The sequence below is a fragment of the Clupea harengus genome, chromosome 1 (assembly GCF_900700415.2).
Source record: "Clupea harengus chromosome 1, Ch_v2.0.2, whole genome shotgun sequence".
NCBI lineage: Eukaryota > Metazoa > Chordata > Actinopteri > Clupeiformes > Clupeidae > Clupea > Clupea harengus.
Window position 1 is genome coordinate 3262917 of NC_045152.1, and position 17500 is coordinate 3280416.

Genomic DNA, 17500 nt, shown 5'->3' on the forward strand with positions numbered 1-17500 from the left:
GTACACAGTACATAGTAAACATGCTTCCATTCACAGTAGCTCTTTTCAGGATTAAGTACATAGTACACAGTACATAGTAAACATGCTTCCATTCACAGTAGCTCTTTTCAGGATTAAGTACATACTACACAGTACATAGTAAACATGCTTCCATTCACAGTAGCTCTTTTCAGTTCAGCCAGTGACCTAACCTACTGGGACGGGATGAAGTACACACTACACAGTACATAGTGAACATGCTTCATAGATGAAGTACACACTACACAGTACATAGTGAACAAGCTTCATAGATGAAGTACACCCTACACAGTACATAGTGAACATGCTTCATAGATGAAGTACACACTACACAGTACATAGTGAACAAGCTTCATAGATGAAGTACACCCTACACAGTACATAGTGAACATGCTTCATAGATGAAGTACACACTACACAGTACATAGTGAACATGCTTCATAGATGAAGTACACCCTACACAGTACATAGTGAACATGCTTCATAGATGAAGTACACACTACACAGTACATAGTGAACATGCTTCATAGATGAAGTACACACTACACAGTACATAGTGAACATGCTTCATAGATGAAGTACACACTACACAGTACATAGTGAACATGCTTCATAGATGAAGTACACACTACACAGTACATAGTGAACATGCTTCATAGATCTCTTCCTACAGTCGTTCCTGTACCTAGCATACTGAGGTGCTAACAGCACCAAGGTCGAGGGTTCATCATCCCGGGAGCAATATCTGATGAAAGAATGTATACCTGTGAAACACTGTCAGTGGCTTTGGGGGAAAGCATCTGTGAAATAACGGCATGTGAATCTCTCCCTTGTTCTGGAAGTGTTTGAAGGGCACGGTATGTGGATGGAAGGGTTGGCTTGTGAAAAGTGTGTGTGTGTGTGTGTGTGTGTGTGTGTGTGTGTGTGTGTGAGAGAGAGAGAGAGAGAGAGAAAGAGAGTGCATGCCTGTCTGTGTGTGTGAGAGAGTACCTTCCTGATTGAAACAGTGAAATCTCATGATGTGTTTTTTTGTCACTTGTGTTTGATTTCCGCATTCTCTCTGCCCACACACACAGAATGCAGGGTATCCTAGTGTGTAAGGCCCTGTACGTGCGGAGGAGGTCTGACACGAGGGATGTGCTCTCATCTTTATCTGAGATGCTGAGATGAAACACGCGGTAGATTGGCCTCGCTCTGGAAGTGTTGCCGTCCTCACATGTACCCCGTCACATCTACTCAACTTGTGTTTGATGTCCACGACACAATAGTCTGTATTCCAGCACTCTCTCCGTCCCCGTGTGAATCGACATTTGACTGCTCATTCCCTCGCTCTCTTGCTCGCTCGCTCGCTCGCCTCGCCCGTTCAGTCATGATGATGAGTAGCATGCGACTGAGACGCGTGAAGCCTAATCCCTCTCGCAGCAACGCCTCTGCTTTTCCCTCTCTGGCATGACAGATAGGACTCGTCCTCATCCTCGTCCTCGTCCTCTTCCTCTTCCTCATCCGCGGTGCAGTGGCAGCGAGGGCTCTCCCCCACCTCCCCCACCCCCTCGTTCGCCCCGGCCCTGTGGTGAAGCAGAGCTGCTGTTGAACAAATTCCATCTGAAGACTCAGAACTCTTTTGTCTTTTGCCTTCTTTTGTCTTGAGAAAAGCTTGGGCAGTTTCTCTGGGTTTTTCTTGACAGCAAGATAATTCTTCAAAAGGAAGCATTTGTCAATAATTGAAACAGGCTAATAATAAAATAATTGAATTTGTTTGCCGAGGGAAGAGAGTTCTCTCAGTGTTCTCTTTAAAGAAAGAGAAGACAGCTCTCTGTCGTCTCACCCCTGCCCCTCCCAGGGCCGTGTTCTAGTGAGGTGGAGAGAGACGAGCTTCCCTGCTCCTGCTCCTGCTCCTGCTCCTGCTCCTGCTCCTGCTCCTGCTCCTGCTCCTGCTCCTGCTCCTGCTGCTCCTGCTGCTCCTGCTGCTCCTGCTGCTCCTGCTGCTGCTCCTGCTCCTGCTCCTGCTGCTCCTGCTGCTCCTCCTGCTCCTGCTCCTGCTCCTGCTCCTCCTCCTCCTCCTCCTCCTCCTCCTCCTGCTCCTGCTCCTGCTCCTGCTCCTGCTCCTGCTCCTCCTCCTCCTCCTCCTCCTCCTGCTCCTGCTCCTGCTCCTCCTCCTGCTCCTCCTCCTGCTCCTGCTGCTCCTCCTCCTGCTCCTGCTGCTCCTGCTCCTGCTGCTCCTGCTCTTCAATCCTGCCCCTTGAATGCCTCCACCCCAACATGTTAACACACTCACACACACAAATTCTCTCTCTCTCACACACAAACAAACTTTCTCTCACACACACGCTCACAAACTCTCTCTCTCTCTCTCATACACACACACACACACACACACACACACACACACACACACACACACACACACACAATCTTTCTCTCACACACGCACACACACACAAATGATCTCCTTCTCACACACACACACACACACACACACACACGCACACACAAACTCTCTCTCTCTCACACACACACACACAAACTTTCTCTCACACACACACACACACACACACAAACTATCTCTCACGCACAAGCACACACCCACAAACTCTCTCTCTCACACACATGCATACACACACATACAAACCACCTCCTTCACACACATTCGCACACACACACACACTCTATGTCATTCTCTATGCCGTAGCCGCCCTATTTATAGTCATGAATCTAGCATTGTTTTAGGGGAGAAAGAAATCAAGGGAACCTTTTGGGGAGGGATGCCTCAAGCGCTCCGAAATGTCACGTTCATGGGGAGTGCTCTCTCTCTCTCTGTGCACTGGTTCTCCATGGGGAGTGCTCTCTCTCTCTCTGTGCTATTTAGGGGAGAGGAGGCCGCCGGGACCGCTTGTGGGCTGTTGATTCTTTGATGTTTACGGGCCAACGTTTACCACTTCCTCTCCCGCTGCAGCTTCGTGGCTGTTTACTTTATTGTTTTGAGATCTGGAGAAAAGCACCTCTCCCAGTCGAGCTCTTAATGGAAGTGATAAAAGGGAGAATGGCTGCTCACTGGACGGGGCTCCTCATCGTTCTGCGTTTCATATGGTTTCTGAGAGAAAGTTGTGTATTGGTGTCCATTCTAACTCCATTTTGTTCTCTCTCTCCCCTCCCCCCTCTCTCTGTGTCTCTCTCCCTCTCTCCAGGTTCTTCTGAAGAGGCCGGCTTTCAGATTGGACAGCGATGATGTCCATGCAAAGTACGTGCACACACATTAGTCTCCCTGATAGATCTCCCTGTTCCGGCAATCACTTAAACGCCGACGATAGCTGTTAGCCACCCTTGTGAGGCAGCCTTTGATGTTAATTAGTAGGCAGGCAGAATTACAGCTCGTTCTGTTCCAGTAGACCTCAGTCTCCCAAAGGCTCCCACTCCTGCTTTTGACAGTAAGATTATCTTCCACTCTCACCCTACAAACCAGGGAATTAATCAAGAACCTGGTTCCTCTCTTGCGGAAATGTTTTGCGCAGACTTGACTACTTTCCCTGTCCCCTACAGTCCCCAAGCTGATGCTAAGATGGCCGTCATCCTATTCAGGGCGTGTTCATGAATTCAGTCAGGCACTCTGAAAAGGGACTGATGCTCTGCAGTTCGAAAAAACAGAGTGTTCCATCTCACAACGTTTTTTTTATGGATCAAAATGGACACCTACAGCCGTGTTGAAATTGGGTTTATGTTTAATTCAAGAGCTTGACGACATTGAGGATGATGAACACTATGTAAGCGATTTTGTTGAATGACTAATTATTGCCTGTATTTTGTCAATAGGGCAGCAGCTTTTGAACTTTTTTCCAGTTAGACTGTCGCTCTGTCTGTTCAGCCGAAGTGTCCAGAGCTCTCTGAGAAAGTGACACTCCGGAAAACCGAACAATTCCAACAGCATTCCGAATTTACGAACGGCTTCACAGTGCCAAAAAAACCGCTCAGAATGCTCCGAGTGGCAGTTCACCAATGCACCATTTCGTTTGAACATCATACCTTTAAATGGTAGAATATAATTTTTTAATAAATAAAATAAACACAACATTTACGAACGCACCCTCAGATCTGAACCAGAACCAGGTGCTGTGAGAGGCAGTCCGCCAAACCATTAGTTTAGACTTCACCAGACCAACCATTAGTTTAGACTTCACCAGACCAACCATTAGTTTAGACTTCACCAGACCAACCATTAGTTTAGACTTCACCAGACCAACCATTAGTTTAGACTTCACCAGACCAACCATTAGTTTAGACTTCACCAGACCAACCATTAGTTTAGACTTCACCAGACCAACCATTAGTTTAGACTTCACCAGACCAAACCATTAGTTTAGACTTCACCAGACCAAACCATTAGTTTAGACTTCACCAGACCAACCATTAGTTTAGACTTCACCAGACCAACCATTAGTTTAGACTTCACCAGACCAACCATTAGTTTAGACTTCACCAGACCAACCATTAGTTTAGACTTCACCAGACCAACCATTTGTTTAGACTTCACCAGACCAACCATTAGTTTAGACTTCACCAGACCAACCATTAGTTTAGACTTCACCAGGACCAACCATTTGTTTAGACTTCACCAGACCAACCATTTGTTTAGACTTCACCAGACCAACCATTAGTTTAGACTTCACCAGACCAACCATTAGTTTAGACTTCACCAGACCAACCATTTGTTTAGACTTCACCAGACCAACCATTTGTTTAGACTTCACCAGACCAACCATTAGTTTAGACTTCACCAGACCAACCATTAGTTTAGACTTCACCAGACCAACCATTTGTTTAGACTTCACCAGACCAACCATCAGTTTAGACTTCACCAGACCAACCATTAGTTTAGACTTCACCAGACTAACCATTTGTTTAGACTTCACCAGACCAACCATTAGTTTAGACTTCACCAGACCAACCATTAGTTTAGACTTCACCAGACCAACCATTAGTTTAGACTTCACCAGACCAACCATTAGTTTAGACTTCACCAGACCAACCATTAGTTTAGACTTCACCAGACCTCTGTACCCCTTTATTTGTTGGATCTAGACCATATCTGGACAAGAACCAACTGCTGGTACATATATAGATCTGGGTTACTCTTCACCAATCCAGGTGGTTGTTATGACCCACATGGTGTTCACCAGCCTCCAAAGCATGGTGAGAATACAAGGCCTCCGTCTGAGGGCAAACCGCATGGCTTTTATCCACACCTCCCCAGGTGTGGACAATTAGGCGAATTATGTCCATTCACCACCTAAAAGCTGTTGCACTGCCACTGCAAAGCCAGTAGGGGTGTAGAGGGGCGTAACAGTGGTTTATACTGCACGCGTCCTCCACATAGTAACTGATGGTGGCATCGAGCTGGGCCCGACCCAGGCGGCAGCAGTCAAGCTGCTTTGAGAGAGAACAGCGCTGGTATACCTTTCACCACTCCTACACAGGATCTTAATGTTTCTCTCTGTATTCTTGTCCATATAGCAAGTGATTCAGGTGCAAAGCAGATCAGTTCAGGTTCGGTTCATTCAGCTCCAGAATCATGTGCTCTGTGTGTGGAATAGAAAGCGAAGGGCTCCTTTACCCCTTTAGAGAGTTCTGAATGGAAGCCAAATAGACAACCCCCCCCCAGGAGTAGGTCCCTTCTGACGGCCGTAGTCTCTCAGGTCCAGAAGAACCCCAGCCAGCAGCACTGCAACTGAGAATGATGGCTGCAGTCCCCGAAGCCCAGAGCCCCAGCACTGCAACAGGGACTAGAGGAAATGTCACACAGGAGAACAGCTGTACTGCGTTTCTTACAGGGATGGCCTAAATACTTCTCATAACTTTGGACAGAGTCAGGGCTGTTTCCGAATGTGAAGGACTTTTTTTTTTTTGTAACACACTTTAACTATGAAACTTCTAGAAACTCTTACAACAACGGCAACATTCATATTGACTTTCAAAAGAATATATTTTATTTTTAAATGTAAATGTTGTAGACATTGCAACTCTCTTGTAAACAGTTTCTATTTCTAAATATATTTCGACAATCACAATTAAGTCAGTATTACTAATTAATCAGTTCATTTTTATTCATCTTTCCAAGGTCACAGTTGGCATATTTATCTTGTATTTTGTGTACGGAGTGCTGTTGATTGTTGATGGCTGAACGTGTGCACGCTGCTCTGATTCAGCAGGCAGCAGCAGCAGCAGCAGCAGCAGCAGCAGCGTTTGCTGTGTTATTATTCCCATCCTGCTGACTCAGAGAATCAGTGTGTGCAACGTCAGGTGATGCTACTGCATCCCAGCTCAACGCACTCTGCTAAGCCAGTGATTCATGGACGCTGTCTAACATTGAAAGGTGCCACTTGTTTATTCTCCTGGTCCAAATAAACAGGAAGTTGAGAGTTGTATTTCAAGCTTGTACACCTGCGCTGGCTGCGAGGCGGTCGCTCGCGGCCGCTCTGGTCTCTCAGTGAGGCTCAGAGTTGACTGCACTTAATTGTGATTGTCGAAATATATTTAGAAATAGAGTTGCAATGTCTACAACATTTACATTTAAAAATAAAATATATTCTTTTGAAAGTCAATATGAATGTTGCCGTTGTTGTAAGAGTTTCTAGAAGTTTCATAGTTAAAGTGTGTTACAATAAATGTCTGTGAAGCTGTAACGCGAGGGAGGAAGAGGGGAGGTGTCTGTAACATGCGGGAGGAAGAGGAAGAGGGGAGGTGTCTGTACCATGCGGGAGGAAGAGGGGAGGTGTCTGTAAAGCTGTAACATGAGGGAGGAAGAGAGGAGGTGTCTGTAAAGGAGGAAGAGGGGAGGTGTCTGTAACATAAGAGGGGAGGTGTCTGTAACATGAGGGAGGAAGAGGAAGAGGGGAGGTGTCTGTAACATGAGGGAGGAAGAGGAAGAGGGGAGGTGTCTGTAAAGCTGTAACATGAGGGAGGAAGAGAGGAGGTGTCTGTAAAGGAGGAAGAGGGGAGGTGTCTGTAACATAAGAGGGGAGGTGTCTGTAACATGAGGGAGGAAGAGGAAGAGGGGAGGTGTCTGTAACATGAGGGAGGAAGAGGAAGAGGGGAGGTGTCTGTAACATGAGGGAGGAAGAGGAAGAGGGGAGGTGTCTGTAACACGAGGGAGGAAGAGGAAGAGGGGAGGTGTCTGTACCATGAGGGAGGAAGAGGGGAGGTGTCTGTAAAGCTGTAACACTGTATGGTTTAGTATCTGACAGTATCTGTCAGTATCTGTCAGTCTGCCCCAGGGCAGCTGTGGCTACTGAGGTAGCTTACCACCACCGGTATGACTGTGTATGAATGACTACTGGACTCTGGACTCTGTAAAGCGACTTCGGGTATATAGAGAAGCGCTATATAAGATTGAATTGATTGATTGATTGATTGATATTATCCCAGCGATTGTTAAGTGGTCTGTATGGTGGATGGCCATCCACCTTATTTCCGTTGTTTCCTGTCAGTGAGTGAATAGAGCGACTGGTAATGGTGAACTGCCCTGCTTGTTGTTCTTTGTGTTTGTTCCCAGCTTGTGTGGCTGACAATACAAATTTATGATTTTTTCCTAGCGGGTGAGGCTTTGAGTTCGTAAAGGGGTTGTTCTGTCTCAGGGGCTGAGGTTAGGCCTCATGTGTTACGTTATTGGTACGGAAAATATGAACATATATTATTCTATCTCCAAAAAGTGTGTTTTCATGAAGATATAAAGATATAAAAGCTGACATTTTATAAAGGTGCTACATTGGGTTTGTTGTCCCTGTCTATGTCAGTGAGGAAAGCTAAGAGTTTTGGAACATTTTTAAACTTTGGTGAAAGTGTAACACCCCAGTATGTGGTATTCCGTGTCAATGAGTGAAGCTAAGACATTCTCAAAAGTGTATTAACTGATGTGGAGAGTTTTGTAACATGTTTTTTTGTAACATGTAAAAAGTGCAATATGTTATTTGTCAGTCAGTTGAAACAGATGGATAAACGAGTACCTTATTGACCCCGCAGAAAATGAAGGCATGCAGTAGCATATGACGAATCATAATACAAACAGTCCACACCAGTGATGAGGACATTTCACCTGAGAACTGTATATGAATGCTTAAGGGCTATGTGCATACGGGGTCAGAACAGTGCAAAACATTGTGTAGTGCTAGGGCCTAGTTTATGCAAGGCCAATATAGCCAGGAGATTAGTGCTAGGGCTTAGGCCTAGTTTATGCACGGCCAACATAGCTGAGGAGAGTAGTGCTAGCAATACATGCACAATGCAAAACATTGCGCGATAAAGGCTTAAGGCTACACATAGTGCTAGGGCTTAGTATATGCGAGACTAACATAGCCAGTCGAATACCTCTAAGTATAAAAGCACAGTGCAAAATGGTGTGCAATACAATGCAAGGGACTTCGTGTATGCAGGAAAAAAAACATTGCGAGAAATTTGTACAATAAAATTAATTTTACACATATTGCAAAGGACTTGGTGGTAATCTTGCCCATTGTGTAATAAATTATTATTACATAGAAATTATTACTGGGGGCTAACATAGGTGTAACGTAGCCAGTACAGTAACAATAAAAGTAGCAATGAATGCTGGGGGGTATTCGTCGTAGCTCGCTAAGCGGTTTAGCAAGCTAATTTTCAGGCTAAAATAAAAAACGCCCCTCTTTTTGGTTCGTGGAAGCAACTTTTGATAAATCACCATAGTTACATATCGATTAGCACTAACCTGCTCCAGGGCAGGCTAACTTAAGTGTAGCTGGATAAGCTTGCCACACCCCCGGAAAAAGAAGGGATCCCATTGACCAAGGACTGATATTAGATAGTTAATAAGATTAGCGGAGGGAGAGAGTTCTTTGCAATCGCCAAGATCAATTATTCTTGTATGAGCGCTACCGATTCAGCCGACAAGGAATCATTCATTTACAAGACCTTCTCGAGTCATTTATTGCAAACACCACAGTCGAACATTGACTGTCTTGCGCTTTTTTGCGAGTGGTACATTTTTGTAGTGTCGGTGATGCGGAGAACAAAGCACTCATAATTATATGAGCGTTATTAGTACACCATAGCATATCATTATTGTAGAAAACGATTAAGGTGGACTCATGATAAGAATAGAGAGAAATACAATTTATTTTCACTGCTTCAATTTATTGCATTTGTTATTAATACATTTAGTCATTTAACAGACGCTTTTATTCAAAGCGACTTACAAGAAAATGTAGAATTATATCGAGGAAGGAGGTGAGGGGATTTGAACTATCAACCTTGTAGTTTCGAACCGGTAGAGAGAACCTCTGTACTAGTTGACACTTGCCGGTAGTTATTCATACATAGATATCACCCTATAAACATCCCAACACACCTTGCTCTCACAACGGTGGCGGTGTTGAATTTTGCCATGATTATGGTCTTGTATTCTTCATAAGCGTTCATGTTCATCTCCTGCTGGCCAGCGGAGAAAAAAAGAGCAATTTTCTTTGAGTTTAGAACCATTATACCGCTAGAAAATCATTGTTTTGGTGATCGACCTTTCCTGCCTTCTGAAGTAGGACGTGCACGCGAAAATGCCCCGGTAAGTTTAGCCTGGTTGAAATTAACCACATGATTTGGATGCGGATCAGCCGTTAACGAACCGATATTTGCTGTTCTCAATCAGCTCGCTAATCTTAACGGGCTAAAAGGCCAATTGATTAACTTAGCTTCAATCCTACGACGAACGTACCCCAGGTCTGCTAAAGCGCTGTCCTGTGTTGTTGTTGTTGTTGTTGTTGTTGTTGTGCCTCCCTCAGTGAGTGAGGCGGAGAGCTCGGTGAAGGTGGCAGAGTGGCAGCAGACCTACTACGCCTCCGACTCTGGCATCCAATCAGGAGCCACCACCCTTAGAGACGACGAGGAGTCAGAGTGTGGCGGCGGCGGCGGCAGGAAGTACACCATCGCTAACGCCAACGCCAACATGGCAGCGGAGAGCTCTTCAGGTAGACTCTTACCATTCATTTCCTACACCCTTGTGCAAATGAATTGACTCACTCAACTGTTTTGGCTGTTTTTTCGAATATTCTGTAGTACCCCCACAGATAAAACTGTGTGAAATTTGATGTATTCTATGCTAAACCGACAGATAAAACTGTGTGAAATTTGATGTATTCTATGCTAAACCGACAGATAAAACTGTGTGAAATGTGATGTATTTTATGCTAAACCGAGTCCTGTAGATGATAAACAACAAAGATGGACATACCTCTTACGGAAATGTGATCAAAAGTGACTTGATCGTACGAATAAACAATAATTTGGAAAATAACTGCTGTTTTCATAGTTTTTAACGTTTGAGTCAATTCATTTGCCCAAGGACGTATCTCTCTATTTCTGTTTTCCTCTTTTTCTCTCCCTCTTCCTTAAGAAGGACATTGAGTGTCGTCTCCACCGTTCAGGTGGAAAACACCTCGTGTAGACTCTCCTCCTCTTCTAACCAGTCAGTTCCAAACTATCTCTCTCCCTCTCTCTCTCTCTCCCTCTCCCTCTCCCTCTCTCTCTCTCTCTCTCTCGCTCTCCGTCCTCAGTTCCTATCTTTCTATTTCCATTGGTCTCTATCTCTATATGGGCTCTGATCTCTATTTCTGTCTTTCTTTTTATTTGGCCTTCTCACTCTCCTTCTTCCTTTTTCTCCATCCTTTTTCTTTCCCACAGTAGAACCTCCCTGTTTCTGTCTCCCTGCACTCTATTCTTTCATCCGAAGAGATTTTTTTCTCACCTCCCTGTACCCCCCCTCTCCCTCTCCTCTACCTCTCTCTCTCTCATTCTACCTCTCTCACTTTCTGTCCCTCTACCTCTCATTCTCACTATCTCTCTCTCTTCCTCTACCTCTCACTATCTCTCTCTCTCTTCCTCTACCTCTCACTATCTCTCTCTCTTATTCTGACTGTCCTGATGAATACTGTGGCGTGGGAGTTACTTACCCAGTTCAGTCCTGTTCTACGTGGTAGTTTCTGCCCAGATTATTACAGAGCACCGGTGTTGATGAGATGAGTACTCTCCACTGTAATGGCTTTGGAAGGCGTTTTTTCGATGAAAGTGTCTGCTAAATACCGGCCCTTTAGATGTAAGTGTTTCTCTGTGCCGACGCCTGTCCTCTGCCTGCTCTCCTCTTCACGGCCTGCCCTCTGGTGCCCCCTTGCAGACATGGATGCCCAGTACACTCTGACCCGGGCGCAGCGCGTGCGGGCGGCCATGTTCCCAGAGACGCTGGCGGAGGGCGAGGCGACGCTGTCCTCCACCCAGGGTGAGCCGGGACAGCAGACCAACGTCCAGCGGCTGGCCGAGCCCTCGCAGCTGCTCAAGACCGCCATCGTCCACCTCATTAACTACCAGGACGACGCCGACCTGGCCACACGCGCCGTGCCCGAGCTCACCAAGCTGCTCGCTGACGATGACCAGGTAAGGGGGCAGGGGGAATGGGGGGGCAGTGGGGGAGAGGATTCAGTGTGAAAGAGAGAGAAAGATAGAGTGATTTCACACCCTTATGAACGTGGCTCACACAGCTGCTCACCTGGCAACAACAAGGTAAGAGAAAGAGAGTGAAAGATAGAGTGATTTCACACCCTTATGAACGTGGCTCAACAACAAGGTGAGAGAAAGAGAGTGAAAGACAGACAGAGAAAAATAGAAAGGGACTGAGAGAGAAAGTTCAGACACCTGAAACATTTCAACTCATTCCCACAAACCTCTTCCCACTTCCCGATATAAAGGACAAACTTCAACCTGGCTGACAAATATATGTTTACTGTTAAGTTCTTCAGTTAAGCACAACACACAACCTCACCTTCCAAATTCAAACCAGCTAAATCTGACAACTAACGACTAACTAAAGTGCAGTGAGAAAGAGAGAGAATGAGAGAGAGAGAGGGAGGGAGGGAACAAATGAGAAAGATAGAGAGAGAGAGAGGGAGATAGAGAATGAGAAAGAGTGAGAGATCTCGGTGGTGCATCTAGAGACAGGTTGATTGAGTGAGTGTGTAGAGATTGATAGGAAGAGTAGGATGACGAGGAACAGTGAGGTAAATTTAGATACATTCAGAAAGAGATGCACAGACAAAGAGCTGTACTTGTTCCAGCCTACTGCTTTTTTTCTGTCAGATCTTCCCCATATTAATGTATGCAGCCACTTCAGTTTTAAATTCCCATGCTTGCCTGCCTTATTAGCAGTTTATTGGCTGGAATTAGCTGTGACAAACAAACAATTACACTCAGTAAAAACAAACATGAACCCCATTGAGCTCATTTGTTGCATGATTGAAAGTATGTCACTGGCATCTCACTAATTCAATATTCAGAATATTGTTTTTATCTGTGACGGGTGTCTCTCTTTTGTCTTAATTGCCCCCCCCTCTTTTCTCCGAGTCTCATTTATGCGCGCACACATACACACACACACACACACACACACACACACACACACACACACACACACACACACACATACACAAACACACACACACACACACACACACAAACACACACACACACACATAAATTGTGTAGACATGGAAGATTAATCACAGTTCAGTAGGTGGGCTGCATGCTGTGGCCATTCACACATAGACACACACACATACACAAACACACACACACACACACACACACACACACACACACACACACACACGAACACACACACACACTCACTCACACATGCATTGAAGTAAGTGAGCCCTTGGTTGAGTTCACACATACATGCCTATGCTCTCTCACACACATTCAAAATATTAAATAGTTTATGATACATGTACACACAATCTGTGTGGACACACACACACACACACACACATTATCTTTAGTTCTTAGTGTATCAATTTTGTGTGTTCTTCATGCACTCACAGACACACACACACTGACACACACAATAAATGAGTACTGGTCGAGTTTACACATACAAATCCATGCGGACTAACACCCATTCCGAATTTTAAATACTGTACGGTACATGTACACAAAAACACATCAGCTTAGAGTGTTCATTGCGCACACACTATCTATCCCTTATTCCCTCTCTCTCTCTCAAACACACACACCCACACCCACACCCACACACACACACAGTAAGTGTTCACTTGCATGCCCACGTTCACCAGCATTGATCCAGTTACACGCCTCAGTGCCACGCCCCTGTCTGTCAAGGTTGCCGGGCCAATCACGTGGCTCTTAAAGTACTGGCTGCCGTGGAAACGGGCGATCATACATTCCGGACTTGTTTGGCCCGCAGCGTCCAGCTGGTCAGACCTCATGTTTTGTTGATGGTTCAATTACAAGCAAAGAGCCTCTGCATCTCATGTCTTGTGAGATGTACAGCACTAGTATGGTTTCTCATCAGGACCCATCTAGCTGGAGACACATTTCAGAATGACACCAGCAGCAGCAGCACAGCAACACTGTGAAGAAACCCAAATAGAACTCAAATCAAAAATATGAATCCAAATAGCTATACTTATCATCACTTAGCATTTTATGTTGTTCTAATAATAGTGTATTTATAGTCTAACGAGGACTGAGCAGCACAACGTGTGATGCTTTATTATGAAGTTTTTTGACCATGCAAGTTCCTTGTCAAGACTAGGGTTATGTAATGCTCTTCTGATAATGAGGTTCTGGCTGTAAAGCTCAGGGATCATGTGGATAATAACAATAACAAATGTAGACCCTTTCTGATCTGAAACATTATTTGGCATAAAGCTTAAGGGAAGCGGGTACATTCACTTCGTTTCCATTTCAGAAGAGTTACATGCAGACTCTGTGACATGACATGAGCCTCCACATTGGGTTCAAACTCCTGTTGACAACAATCAGCATCAAGGGAAGTCAACCCTGCCGGCCTTTTATTGGCTCTTCCCCAAAAGAGTCTGTCTGTTATTTTATCTCATCCCCAAAGAGTCTGTCTGTTATTGGCTCTTCCCCAAAAGAGTCTGTCTGTTATTGGCTCTTCCCCAAAAGAGTCTGTCTGTTATTTTATCTCTTCCCCAAAAGAGTCTGTCTGTTATTGGCTCTTCCCCAAAAGAGTCTGTCTGTTATTGGCTCTTCCCAAAGTGTGCCTATCGTGTATTGGCTCTTCCTAAAGTGTCTGTGCCTCCAGGAAGGACTCTTACTTTGAAGAGCTGATACTGATGGCCACTGCCTATTCCAGTCCTGTGTTTAGTGGATGCCTATTCCAGTCCTGTGTTTAGTGTATGATACTCATGGCCACTGCCTATTCCAGTCCTGTGTTTAGTGGATGCCTACAAGCCCTTGATGTTTAAACAAGACGACCTTCCCTCTGCTGCAGAAAAAATTCTGAGTTGGGCTTAAGCTTTGAGTTGAGATCATCAAAATGAGCTTCATTGATTTTATTGTGAGTTACTGGTCCCACTGAGTCCAGCAAGGTCAGTGATGTTGGACAGCCTCTGGGAGTCCCACTGGTAAACAAGTTTGGAGTCCTCATATGTTTATTTGTCTTTTCTCCCGTCCTCTATTTATATATTATATATACATTTTACGTTTAATATTTTATTTGATCTATGTATGACCTACATGAGCCTTGTATGAGCGTTGATGTTCATTGGCACTAAGTGGATAATAGAAAAAGGCACCAACTCCTATCACTTCTTTTCCTCACCTGACGTTTCTTTTGGTCTTTTCTTCTTATTCTGTCTCTTCTTCCTCTCCTCTCCTCTCCTGGACGTCCAGGTGGTGGTGAATAAGGCGGCGATGATCGTGAACCAGCTGACTCGTAAGGAGGCGTCCCGGCGCGTGCTGATGCAGTCGCCGCAGATGGTGGCGGCGGTGGTGCGCGCCATGCAGAGCACGAGCGACATGGAGACGGCGCGCGCCACGGCCAGCGTGCTGCACAGCCTGTCGCACCAGCGCGAGGGCCTGCTCGCCATCTTCAAGTCTGGGGGCATCCCCGCCCTCGTTCGCATGCTCAGGTCAGAGGAGTTAGCTTCCCGCCGCCCCCATTAGTTTGCATTAGGCCCTATTTTACACTTTATTATACACTATTTTTTCACTTTATTTTACACTATTTTACACTTTATATTATATTGCCCTGCTTTAATCAGTTTCAGTTCAAATAGGATTTCATCTGCATGGCCATAACGTTGTATTGTATTGGCAAACCTTGTGAGAATAGGTGTAGAGTGGGCAGGGTGTATAGAGGAGTGGGAGAGGAGGTGTGTGGAGGGGAGGTGTGTGGAGGAGTGGGAGGGGAGGTGTGTGGAGGGGAGGTGTGTGGAGGAGTGGGAGAGGAGGTGTGAGGAGGTGTGTGGAGGAGTGGGAGAGGAGGTGTGTGGAGGAGTGGGAGAGGAGGTGTGTGGAGGAGTGGGAGGGGAGGTGTATGAAGGGGAGGTGTGTGGAGGAGTGGGAGGGGAGGTGTTGTTATTGTGAGTTATTGTGAGTGTGCTGTTATTCTCTTTTCCTATCAATCAGTCCATCTATCCATCCAATCGATCTGTCAGAAAGTCATTCAGTCCCAGTCTCTCATGGTTCACTGTTCAGTCATCTTACCTGATATCAGACAAATCAATCTCTGTGGTTCACTGTGAGTCACTTTTGGCCAACTCGTATGCTAAATGCCAATAGACATGTAAACAATGTTATCAGACCAAAGCATGCCACACTCTAAATGCCATGCTATCTCTCCTGAAATCAGTCCACCATAAATCTGCAACCATGACGAAACCGGTAGGCACAGCTATCGCAAGCTGCATTTGCCTTTCGCTCTCATTTTATATTCTGTGGATCTGTGGATAATACTGTATGCACTTTATTTAGAGTTGAGTTCCATATTAATAGTTATTGAGACTTAAGTTAAATATATTTTATGTGCTTTTTATGCAACTACTCTTCATGTCTAACCTTTGTCTACAGCTGTGTCTCAGAGATAAGGCTCAGTTATTTAATTTTTTTATTTAATTTAATTTTGATTATTACAGTACAGGAAGAAGAACGTTGTACAAAGACCCTAACTTTACAGTTTTCTTACAACTGCTTACACACAAACTATGTCTATTTTTTTTTCAAAATTCTACACACAATTCACAAAACTGCATCACAAAAAATGCAAAACACCACAAATCTCCTGCAAAATGAAACACTGCATTCAAAACTCAGTAATCCCTTTAAAAAATTAGGAGGGACTTTTTTTTTTACTTTTTAAATCACTAACTACACACTAGTGTGATGAATGTAAAGCACTCCTGTCTTTGTTAGGCTAAAGACTTTTTCAGGTAATGAATATGTAAGCGCACAACTACACATAGACAGCGCACCTTTTGCATTATCAGTGCTAAACGTACAATAGACAATATATATATATATATATATATTAGGGGTGGGAATCTCTTGGCACCTCACGATTCGATTCGATTCCGATTCAGAGGTCAACGATTCGATTCTAAACCGATTCTCGATTCTAAACCGATTATCGATTCTAAACCGATTATCGATTATCAATTCTAAACCGATAAAACGATTATCGATGCATCTCAATTTTTTAAACATTTGAGTTTGCTACTCAGAGTCTGCCATAATCGATGCCGCTTGCATTTCAACACAAAATGAATGTGTAAAAAAAAAAAAAAAAAAAAAAAAAATCGATTATGAATTTTTTTTTTTTTTTTTTTTAATTAAAAAATCGATTATGAACTTTTCTGAATCGAGACAGAATCGTTCTAGAGAGAATCGAGAGAAATCGAAAAATCGATTTCCCCCCCACCCCTAATATATATATATATATATATATGCCAGACCATTTATGGTGCAGAGGGCTTTAACAGTAACAAATAAATCGTTTTACAATACAATGCATCATCAACACAGCATTTCAAAGTGTCCATTATGGAAACATCGTCCACACTACGTTACAGTAATCTACTTATGTAAGAAGTGTATAAATTGATCCGTTTTACATGATGTATAAGAGAGACTGTGTGACCGTACCCAGTCTGTGTGACCGTCTGTGTCTGTGAGTCTGTGTGACCGTACCCTGCCTCCTATTTGGGTCTTCTCACAGCAGCACATACATCACATTACAACCAACATCACAACCAATGTCTTCCTTTGGAACTATTATATGTGTCTTGCATTTTGAAGGGCAGTGCCTTACTGTTATAAGGCACGCAAGTATTCAAGGTCTGTCTGTCTGATCAATGTGTCTGAGACAGTGAAATATGTGTGAAATGTTTTGCAAAAAGTCAAAGGCGTGGAATTAGTTTATGGTCTGGCAGATTTGGTGTGGGATTTTGCTGTTTGAGTGACAGGTTTCAGAAATGATGTGACAAATTGTGTGTGAGCAGTTTAAACAAAATAAATCATTCAGGTACATTGTAGCCATTACAGAACACTGTGAACACCAAACAGTGAGCAGGACTTCAGCCGGGTCCAAATCTATTTATTCCTTCTCGTGGTTCTTGCCATCCCTCGTCAGTGGCTCGGCGTCTTGGTATGGAGA

At 44.4% G+C, this 17500-nt stretch overlaps 1 protein-coding gene across 1 annotated transcript in view; it reads left to right on the plus strand.

Annotated features, from left to right (window-relative positions):
- jupb (junction plakoglobin b) overlaps nt 1-17500 on the plus strand; it is an 88046-nt gene that overhangs the window by 39319 nt on the left and 31227 nt on the right. The window contains exons 2-5 of the mRNA XM_031564518.2: nt 3204-3256; nt 9816-10001; nt 11204-11460; nt 14740-14978. Of these exons, the coding sequence (XP_031420378.1) occupies nt 3241-3256; nt 9816-10001; nt 11204-11460; nt 14740-14978 (698 nt within the window). The 5' untranslated portion in view covers nt 3204-3240. The remainder of the gene's footprint in view (nt 1-3203; nt 3257-9815; nt 10002-11203; nt 11461-14739; nt 14979-17500) is intronic.